The following is an 11,753-nucleotide window of genomic DNA, read 5'->3' on the forward strand; positions in this document are numbered from 1 at the left end:
CCATTTTTGTTTTCTATCTATTTTGCTTACAAAACAAATTTTTGGGTTAGAAAATAGAAAACTATTCTTAAAAATAGAAAACTAGGAAAAAAAACAGTTACAAAACATACCCTAATCTTTCTATAATTTAATCAACCTTTAAAGCAAAGTCTCAATGGGGATTGGTTTAGATGAGGATGTGTAATTTTATATCTACTCAATAAAATATACTTATTTGCTTAATTATATGTATAAACTTTGTTTGATAAAATTTCAGGATGCTTTTTTTTAAATGTTTATTCTAAAAATCTTAATGCCAGGAAAGTGAACAGGAGGAAGAGAGATAGGAGGATGGTGTTGGTGATAATAGAGTATGTACCAAAAGATGACATCAACTTAATCAACAATTCAAGCCAAAGTTAAAAAGGAATGAAAGCAATTCTCCAAGTTGCATTATATAAATTAAAATGTGTGTATAGTTGTTTGGAATGAAGAAATAACAATGTATATTTTAAGAGACTGTTCTTATTAATTTAAATTGTTCTATATATTACTTATTATTCTTTGTAATTTTGCTATGTTTGAATGATGTTCCTAGAACCAAAAAAAAAAAAAAAAAAAACTATTTGTTTCTATCCCTTCTATCAAATTTTAACCTTTTCTTTTTCTTTAATATCATATAAGTTTAAAGCTCTTCTTCTTATTGTTTTGGGTCTATGTGCACATGGGCGGCACTACAGCCAGCCCAAGGGGTTTGAACCCCTTGACTTGGCCCAAAAAAAAATTATATATAATTTTTTTTGACCCCTAAATAAAAAATTGGAACACCCTAAACCTAAATTTTGTTTGAACTCAGCTGAAATAAGCTTAAATATAATTATTTCAGTGCTACTTTCACAATATTTTCACAATAATTTTATAATAAAAATTAAGTGGTATGTTGTAATTGGTTTATATCTACACTCACAACTGGCATCACTTTTTTACATACCTTTAACAACTTCCCACCTAGATTTTACTAAATGAAAGTGTTGCATTAGTAGCATTACTGTCAAAATTGCTTCTTCGTTAAACAAAATAAATAATTAAACTTTCTCTCCGGACTATTCCTAGCTCCGACAGTATTGATCCCCCCTAAAAAAAAAATTCTAAAGCCGCCACTGTGTGTGCATTAACTCAACATGAAAGTGTTGTGTTATATTTGAGGTGTCTAACCTCTTCCCATCTTGTAGCCTAATTCGGGACTTAGTCTGATTTGTAGACCTTCATAAAGTAATTCTTGATTCTTGGACCTAGCTATAACTAGGTGGTGGCTCCCTTGCCTCTTTCTAGGGTTGACTTAACAAATTTTGGGGGCTGAGGGCGAAAACCTTAACCAAAGCATTTTATTATATTTAATTATTAATTAAATAATACATTTAAGGGTAAACTACATTTTTAGTCCCTATCATATACACCATTTTTTAATTTGATTTCTAACCTTTCAATTGTATCAATTTGGTCCCTGATCTTTAAGTACCGTGTCAATTTAGTTCCTGCCGTTATTTTTTGGATGAAAATTGATGACGTGTCTAATGGCTAAAATAAAAAATTAGCTTCTATTGATGTAACAATAAACTAAAATTTTATTTTAGCTGTTTGCCATGTCAGCAATTTTCATCCAAGATATAAGGGTAAGGACTAAATTGACACGACACTGGACTAAATTGAAATATGGTGTATGAGATAAGGACTAAATATGTAATTTACCAAACATTTAATTTTTAAAAAAAAATATTTTTCTTGCCTTTAAGATGCAAAATTACTAATTCACTTAATATTTTTTTTGTGACATAGTCGATTTTAAATATGATTATTAATTTTAATTTTTTTTCAAATAACTTATTTAAGCAAATACAACTATAGCAAGTATTTTTGCCTAAAATATACAAATTAAATAACCTACACAGAATAAAATGAACTAGTTTTATCTTATTATTAAAAAATAAAAGAAAATAATAGATCAGTAAGGATGGGAAAAGTTAAAACTAATTTAAAATTTTATTATTTATAAAAACTAATTAAATGTTGATGGATTACATTTACAATGCGTTTGGTAAAGGTGTTTTTTTACTGGAGTGTTTGAGTTACATTACTCAATTTAGAGTATTAAAACACTGAATTTAGAAAACTCCTCTTACCAGTTTTCAGTTTTCAAACAACGTTGTTCAATGGCATGTTAGCATGACCCCTTTTGTAAATATGTTGAAAATCATGAGACCCACTTGATTAGACAACACATAAACTGACTTCTCTCTCCTCAAATAAAATAAAAAAATTAAATTGTACTACGCTTGTCATTTAAAAAAAAAAAACACACACACACACACATACCAAACACTTAATTACATTCTTCACACATTGAAATGAGTTATTTAAAATATGGTACCAAACACATTTTTGTTTTATGAATACTGTAAACATGTGTTTTCTCAACACTTTTTAAACCACAGTTTTCACATTATTTTAAACGATGATACTAGAAATCCCCAACCAAAGGGGGCCCTTAGGTCTTGCTTGGTTAGGGTATTTGAACAATAGTTTTTAGTGTTTAAATATTGAAAACAGTGGGCCAAAAAAAAAAAACAATGTGTTTGGTAAGAGTGTTTTTATCTGAAGTGTTTGAGTTACGTTGCTCAATTTAAGGTGTTTAAACACTGAATTTAGAAAACTCCTCTTACTAGGTTTCAGTTTTCAAACAACGTTGCTCAATGGCACTGTTATAAATATTTTAAAAATTGTATGTCCCACTAATTAGACTACATATCATCACTTTTAAAAAAAAAAAAATACACACATACCAAACATACAATTATAACATTTTTTGCATTATGGACCACATGTTAACCACTCAAAACATTGGCGTGCTTTTCAAAAAATATTAGGCCATGTATAAATGTTGATATACCACATTTATAAATTGGTAAGCTTTTCAACTGGTTTGCTTTGCACGTCGAAGATCATGAGCTTCATAGCATGAATTTTCTCCATACTGGCTCACCCAAAACTTGGTATGCTATCCCTCTAGAGATTTTGCATTTGCTTTTAAGCAAATCGTTCTCTCTGAGGCTTATGTTCCCAAAATTGATCATTTAGGTATGCATTTTTTTTTTTTTTTTAGATTATTTAGTGAAGTGTTTTGAGAGTTTACTAATTTTAAAAACTCTAGTATAAAGGAAGGAAAAGTTTGGATACATTTAAAATAGAATTAACAAACTGAGAGAAGTAGTTTACCTGTACATCGATAAGGAAGATAGGGATTTCCTTTTGAATTTCAAAGGGGTTTGTTAAATTGCCCTCGAACTATTTATGTTCTACTAGGAATGCATACTTGCAATCTGTAGTAGAGATTTGGTATAGGGCCTCATTGGTAAGTGCTTCAAGATCTCGTGCATTGGAACCCATGGTTATGGACCCGAATCCATTAGCATTAGTATGGAACATGTTTTTCTCACAAACATACATGCACCCTCCAATAACTGTACCATTTGGGGACTTCAATGACACAAAACCAATGCAAACCACAACAAGGAATATGTTTCTGGATTGAGAGAAGACAAAAGGGATTGATGCTAAATCCACACTTATTGTGGTCTTTGTATAATTAGCACAAATCCGAATTGAGTTCTTTGAGAAAATGTGATGTAAGGTAGGTAATGATTTATAAACTTTAAACGAAATATCTAATAAAAAAAACCGAGCGAAGCATGGGTTAAAAACTAGTTGTAGTTAGTAATGAAAGATTAAACATGCAAAACCACTTCTAAATAAGGCAAGAGCAAATGAGTTAATTCAATAAGTTTAAGGAGGGAAGACGTTCAAGATTTAATGAAGCTTTAACTTTAATTAATATTTGCTCTCTAAAAAAAGTTAAACATGAACTCCACTTAGTATTTACATTTTGCATACACAGGCTCTATGTTACAAACATCTTCTCATATCAGAAGTGGCACTAGGTCTCTCTTTCAAGATTCTCTTTGGTGTGTCTCTTTCTTTCTCTCTCTTTTACTTTTTCCAAGCTTTTTGCCCCTCTGTTTGTGGATATTTATACTGACCTTTTTTTTTTTTCTTTCTTTCTTTTAGAGATTGAATGACGACAAATGAGGACTATGAGGATGTATTGTTTTCAGGCTACGATGACTTCACTTCTGAATATAAAAAAACATTACCGATACTGATATAACACATGTAGGCAAGTGTGAAATTATTTGTGTACCTAGATCTATGGAATAAAAAAAATACTTGTGTTTCGGATACAGTTAGAGTCTTTTTTTTATTAAATTAAACCATAGTTTTCACGTTACTTAGTTTAGAGTATTAAAACACTGAATTTAGAAAACTTCACTTACCAGTTTTTAGTTTTCAAACAACGTTGTTCAATGGCACATCAGCATGACCCCTTTGTAAATATGTTGAAAATCATGGGGCCCACTTGATTAGACAACACATATACTGACTTCTCTCTCCTCAAATAAAAAAAAATAAATTGTACAATGCTTGTCATTTAAAAAAAAAAAAAAAAAACACACACACACACACACATATCAAACATACAATTATGTTCTTCACACATTGTAATGAGTTATTTAAAACATGGTACCGAACACATTTTTTGCTTTATGAATACTGTAAACATGTGTTTTCTCAACACATTTTAAACCATAGTTTTCACATTATTTTAAACGTGATACTAGAAATCTCCAACCAAACAGGCCCTTAGGTCTTGTTTGGTTAAGGTGTTTGAACAATAGTTTTCAGTGTTTAAACATTGAAAACTATAAACCAAAAAAAAAAACATTGTTTTTGGTAAGAGTGTTTTTTACTAGAGTGTTTGAGTTACATTGCTCAATTTAGGGTGTTTAAACACTGAATTTAGAAAACACCTCTTACCAACTTTCAGTTTTCAAACAATGTTGCTCAATGGCACTATTGTAAATATTTTAAAAACAGTAGGCCCCACTAATTAGACTACATGTCAGCACTTTTTTTTAAAAAATGCACACATAACAAACACACATTTATATGTTTTTTCACTTTTGAAAAGACGTTATAAGAAATATAGTACCAAACACATTTTTTGCATTATGAGTACTTAAATACGTGTTTTCACAACATTTTTTTGCATTATGGGCCACATTTTAACCACTTAAAACATTGGTGTGCTTTTCAAAAAAAATTAGGCCATGTATAAATGTTGATGGACCACATTTATAAATTGGTAAGCTTTTCAACTAGTTTGCGTTGCACATCGAAGATCATGAGCTTCATAGCTTGAATATTCTCCATACTGGCTCCCCATAAACTTGGTATGCTGTCCCTCTAGTGATTTTGCATTTCCTTTTGAGCAAATCATTCTCTCTAAGGCTTATGTTCCCAAAATTGATCATTTAGGTATGCATTTTTTTTTTTTTTTTATAGATTATTTAGTAAAGTGTTTTGAGAGTATACTAATTTTAAAAACTCTAGTATAAAGGAAGGAAAAGTTTGGATACATTTAAAATAGAATTAATAGACTGAGAGAAGTAGTTTACTTGTACATTGATGAGGAAGATAGGGATTTCCTTTTGAATTTCAAAGGGGTTTGTTAAATTGCCCTCAAACCGTTTTTGTTCTACTAGGAATGCATATTTGCAATCTGCAGTAGAGATTTGGTATAGGGCCTCATTGGTAAGTGCTACAAGATCTCGTGTATTGGAACCCATGGTTATGGACCCAAATCCATTAGCATTAGTATGGAACATGTTTTTCTCACAAACATACATGCACCCTCCAATAACTGTACCATTTGGGACTTCAATGACACAAAAGCAATGCAAACCACAACAAGGAATCTATTTCTAGATTGAGAGAAGACAAAAGGGATTGATGCTAAATCCACACCTACTATGGTCTTTGTAAAATTAGCACAAATCTGAATTGAGTTCTTTGAGAAGATGTGATGTAAGGTAGGTAGTGATTTATAAACTTTAAACGAAATACCTAATAAAAAAAACCGTGCGAAACATGGGTTAAAAACTAGTTGTAGTTAATAATGAAAGATAAGTAAACATGCAAAACCATTTCTAAATAAGGCAAGAGCAAATGAGTTAATTCAATAAGTTTAAGGAGGGAAGACGTTCAAGATTTAATAAAGCTTTAACTTTAATTAATATTTGCTCTTTAAAAAAAGTTAAACATGAACTCTACACAGTATTTACATTTTGCACACACAGGCTCTCTGTTACAACGTCTTCTCAGATCAGAAGTGGCGTTAGGTTTCTCTTTCAAGATTCTCTTTGGTATGTCTCTTTCTTTCTCTCTCTTTTATTTTTTCCGAGATCCTTGCCCCTCTGTTTGTGGATATTTATACTGACCTTTTTTCTTTTTTCTTTTTCTTTCAAAGATTGAATGATGGCAAATGAGGACTATGAGGATGTATTGTTTTCAGACTACGATGACTTCACTTCGGAATATAAAAAAAACATTACCGATACTGATATAACACATGTAGGCAAGTGTGAAATTATTAATTGAGGAGACCTTAATTTTGTATTAAAAGCTAGTAATAAATAATTTTTAAAAATCATCATAATTATCAAATTTTATATTAAAAAAAATCCAAAAAATGTTATTATTATTATTTTTGGGAATATTGAAATAAAAAAAGCTTAATTACGCCGTAACTTCTCACCCTTCAATTAAAGGCGATTGTTACCATTGCACACCATTGGTGTGATGGTCACTCCACAAGTATAAATGCTTGTGGGGTGTGGGGGGCAAGAGTCGAGGTTCAAATCTCCAAGAAGAAGTTTCATACACATATACACTTAGATTAGGTTAGAATAAAAAAATAAAATAATAAAATAAAATAAAATAAAAAACAAAAAAAGGCGGTTGTTTTTTACCCGACCTCAATTGGGCTCCGGCCCGTTTGAAGCTCTTCTGTAGTTCTATTTGGTATATTTACATTTTACACACACCACACAAGCTCTCTATTTACAAGCGTGTTCTTAGATCAGAAGCGGCGCTAGGTTTCTTTCTCTGTCAAGAATCTCTTTGGTTTGGTATGTCTCTCTCTTTCTCTCTGGCACTTGTCCTCTAATTAGGGATTTGATCCACCGTTATTCTATTTTTTGTCTTCAATTTCTCAATTTCCCTCTTTGTGCTTCTGTAAAAATTGGGGTTTTCTACACCATACAATACAATACAATACAATTGGTTTGTGGATCCTATGTGGGTTTGGGTTTGATATCTCTCTACTGTCCCAAATACGAATAAAAAAAATGATTTGTACATGTGGTTAGTATCAAAACATGGATGATTCAATGTATGTATGTTACCGAGCTCCTTGCCCCTCTGTTTGTGGATGTTTATAATGACCCTTTTCTTTCAGAGATTGAATGATGGCAAATGAGGACTACGAGAAAGTATTGTTTTCAGACTACGAGGACTTCATTTCTAAATATGAAGATGAAGATGAAGATGGCGAACCTGATATTGGTCCCGGGTTTGAGTGGAGTTCTGATCCCCTCCTCAAAGTCAAACTCTCTCACCCTTCTAAAATTCCTCGCCCTAGCCCTACCCCTATCCCTACCCCTCCCCCTACCATCGACTCCAACCTTCAGCCTCAGCCTCGGATCATAGAGCTAGACCCATTCAATGTGCCAAAATGGCTCTCAGAGACAGAGGTATGAGCAATGTGTGGGTCTTTTCTTTTTTATTCGGAAAAGAAGAATAGAAGGCTTTTTAAAAAAAAAAAAAAAATTAAACTTGCTTGTTCCTCAGATTTCTGAGGAGCAACGATATGAATATTCTGTCTATGGAGAGATGCTGTTAGACCGCTACAACCAAGTTAAGGTTTGTTTCTTCTTATCTCCATCTTTCTCTCTATCTGTCTATCTGTCTATATACTTATTAATATTCAATTTGAACAAATTGGTTGGTGTAGGGCACGGATTTTGAATTTGTGAGACTTGTGAAGAGGAAACTATTTCTTGCCGCTGGTATAAGTTTTAAAATTCAATTTGAGGCCAAGCCCAGAGCTGCTGCTGAGTACACCCTGAAAACCTTTGAAGCTTTCGTGTTCAAGGATGCTGTCTATCATAAAGTGTGGCCCCAGAGTTGCCGACTAGTTAGCCCTAATCGTGACTCTGTGTATGATGAAGAATATTGCCGTCCCAATGATGAAGAATATCGCCGTCCCATGTGCACTTATGAATGGTAAGCGACTTTGGTCCTCCGAGTTTGCACTTATGAAGTGCTTGATGGTTGGGTGGTGATCGTAATTGATTGTATTAACTTTCTGTTTTTTGGTTTGAATGACCTGCAACCAATATTGCAAATTTTATATAATCAAAATTATTAGCGACTCTCTCTTGCATATATTCTTCTAATTTATCTGATTTGGTGTATATCTAATTTTTAGGGGGATAAATTCGTTGTGTTTTTTCTTTGGGTGATCCTAATTTTTAGCTTTGTTGTTTGTTACTACCTCCATGCCATGTTTGTTGCGGTAGGGTTTATGGGTTTCTCCCATGACTTGCTGAGAAAAAGGTCTCTCTTTGAATCAGAAAAAGGTCTCTATTGAAAGTCTTGTCATATCCAAATTGAGATTGATTGAGATATATCATCGGTCATGTAGGAAATCTGCTATGTCTTTTCCAAGGCTTAAAATTTAGCGGTCATGATTTACTACAAGGGAGGTAACATATATACATACAAGTCCCACCTGAATCATCCACAAATTTTTCACTCCTGCTTCTAAAAATAAAAAAAAAATAAAAAAATAAAAGGAGAAGAAGATATTTTACTAGTTGTTTTAAGTTTTGAGACAGAGCATATGTTATGTTTTTTAATGTTTCCCATTAAAACATTCCGAGTTCAAAACCTCTAACTCTCAACCATCAAATTATAAAACCAACTAAACCAAATGTATATTATTGTCAAATGAATGGCTTTAATTTGATGATTCTCTTTTAGAAAATCCAAAGTCAATAGATAGCAGAGGTTTAATTTGTGATCATAATAGACATTCATTTAACTAGTGTTCTGGTGAAGTCATGCACAATTAGAGATGGTCTTCAACTGGCTCTCTCACTCAAGATCACCCATTTGTTACTTTAGCTTGATGTTTTTTCCCCTTTAATTTAGAATTATGATAGAATTGATAGTATGATAGAATTATGATAGTAGGTAAGTGGTACCTTTTTTTTTTTTTTTTTAATGAAAGAGAAGATTGTATTGCGTCAAATGAAAAGAGTACAAAGTTCAAGTAACAACACCCTAATAGCAAAACTAGAACACCAAAACTAACTCATGCAAGGAAAACAATCAGTTAAGCCACAACAAGGGGAAGGAATTAAGAAGAAGAGGATTTAAGAACATCTAAAGAAAATCCCCATAAACAAAACAAAACTTTGTTTTGGACAGAATTAGCAAAATAGCCATTCCCTTCAATTCTCCTTCTAACTTCCCATTTGATCAAGTGAAGGATATTTTTTTTTTCAACATAAATTCTCCCTTGATGAAGCACACCATTTCTTTGCTGCCAAATGTGATATACAGCAGACCATAAGTCTAAGCGGAATACATTGAATCTAAGGCTCTTGCTTTTGGCATGTCTTTCACCCCAAGCCATGATCTCATCCCAACAAAAGCTAGGGTGCTTCACCAAACACCAACTCATGAGAGTCCTCCATAATCTCCTAGAAAAAAGCAATCAAAGAAGAGGTGCTCTATGTTTTAAATTTTACTTCTGCTATCTCCATTAAAGCCTCATTTAAGCATTCTTTCCTAGGTTGACAATCTATTCAACATGACCAGCCATCCAATGAAGGCATGCTTGAGTATGGCTCTTGAATATCATATCGATCTCCATCAACTAACCTTATCTTTTTTCTCTCTAATAGCCTCTAAAGTTTCTACAAAAGAGTAAGAAACAGATTTGGAAGGGTTCCAAATTGGTCTTATCTTCCACAGTAAAATTAATAAGGAACAATTTGATTCAAATCCAATTACCCTCTCGCAACACACTGGACAAAAAAGCATCAGAAGAGCTGGCTGCATCCTACTTCCTACATAAGACACCATCTAGATGCCACCAATCATGCCAAATATGAATATTCCTACCTGAACCCAACATCAAATCTCTAGCAATCTCCCTGAGCTTCAGGATTTTCCTCTACTTGCCTTAGTCCAACCTTATAGTTGCTATCGACTAGTACCACCTACCGTATTATTTTGTTAGTAATGTGATAATGTGGCTTAGAATTTAATTTTAAGGGTTCGGTCTCGATATTTGAAGCTCTTGTCTCATAAAATAAGGTATAAACCCAGAAAATAGCACAAACATCAAAAACCTAGAAAATATCCAAAAAACTAAAAAAACAACAATAGGGAAAAAAATGCCCCAAAAAAAAAAAAAGAGTGGAACAAGCCATCAAACCCCACAAAATTTAACAATAAAACCCAAACAACTCAACACCAAATATAGTTGGAACTATGAGTATGAATCAAGGAGACTCACCTGAGATTGAGGCTAGAACAGGTGGGTTTGTTGCCCTGAGGGACCGAGAGGCTTGGAAAGAGAGATGATAGAACGATCGAAGAAGATAATGGAAATGAGATGTTTTGATGTTGGAGGGAAAGTAAGCACAACACAGTAGGCCATGGATTGGGTTTGGGTTGGGTATACCCAAACTCGAGACTAAACTTTTACCCATGAATCCTAATTCTCAATACCCATTAAGTAGTCATTACCCATTCATATTCGGATTTTTACCCATGGATATCAAAATCCAATTTTTTTTGGACTTTTTATTAATGATAATAATAATGTTAATTTGATTTCATTTCTTTATCTAATCAAAACACTTGTCGTTTATGCTCTTCATTCCTGTTAAAGTCTTTGAGCTTGTATAGGTTTAATACTCTAAGACTTTGTTTGGTTCTCTTTTTTCGCTTCTCTCTTTGCAAAACCAAACCAAATCTTCAATACTCATTTTTAGATTTAACTATAAAAGTGAATTGAATTTTCGTTTGATTGCTCCAAAGTACTCCACGCCATAGTTGTCAATATCGTCTGTATTGTGTATAAAAAGTTCTGTATCATAAAGATGTATTGTAAGTGTTCATGAATTGTTCGATACATAGATGCATATAATATGAATTGTATCGTATCCTACGATACATAGACATATGGTTTAAAATGAGTTTTTTTAGTTAAAATGTGTGGTTTTATTCGATTTAAATAAGTTGTGTGACTTTTTTTAACGCAAAATTATTAGAAAACTTAATTGAATCTAATAAAATAACATGATCATGAATTTGTTTTCCTCAATGTGTATTTGATAACTACCTTAATCCTATTTCCATATTTAAATTGCTAGCTATTTATTTATTTTTTAAAATATATATTTGTAGGGACACAAAATCTGTAACAGCCCAGCGACGATGTTGGGCTCGTACACGGAAAATCCCTCACAATAACATTTGTAGAGAGTGGGGTTAAAAAGCCAGCGTTGGATCACAGGGTGGCGTTTTGGGCCGGACTTTAGATGAAACAACATGAGATAGAGCTTTGGGCTGGATATTCAGGCCATGTATCTAGGAGGATCTGGCTCCTCGGACCATGTCCGAGGAGCGAGGGTGCTGTCCCCAGTTGCCCGTCGAAGGGTCTTTATGTGGAGTCCGGCGTGTATTATCCAGATACTCTCTTTCATCAAGTTCTTTTTCAGGAGCTAGATGGGATCCCCCTC

General features: G+C 32.9%; 1 protein-coding gene across 2 annotated transcripts in view; it reads left to right on the top strand.

Annotated features, from left to right (window-relative positions):
* The window catches only part of LOC126692484 (uncharacterized), a 60,183-nt gene extending 51,806 nt beyond the window's left edge, over positions 1-8,377 (top strand). Inside the window, exons 1-4 of one of the 2 annotated variants that reach the window (XM_050388107.1) lie at positions 6,923-7,061; positions 7,391-7,685; positions 7,783-7,854; positions 7,946-8,377. In XM_050388107.1, coding sequence (XP_050244064.1) covers positions 7,398-7,685; positions 7,783-7,854; positions 7,946-8,221 — 636 coding nt within the window. In that variant the 5' untranslated portion in view covers positions 6,923-7,061; positions 7,391-7,397 and the 3' untranslated portion in view covers positions 8,222-8,377. Of the gene's footprint in view, positions 1-6,922; positions 7,062-7,390; positions 7,686-7,782; positions 7,855-7,945 lie in introns of those variants that run through there. The other variant, XM_050388105.1, reaches the window with a different exon arrangement.
* Positions 8,378-11,753: the final 3,376 nt, after the last annotated feature.

The sequence above is a fragment of the Quercus robur genome, chromosome 7, assembly GCF_932294415.1.
Source record: "Quercus robur chromosome 7, dhQueRobu3.1, whole genome shotgun sequence".
Taxonomy (NCBI): Eukaryota; Viridiplantae; Streptophyta; class Magnoliopsida; order Fagales; family Fagaceae; genus Quercus; species Quercus robur.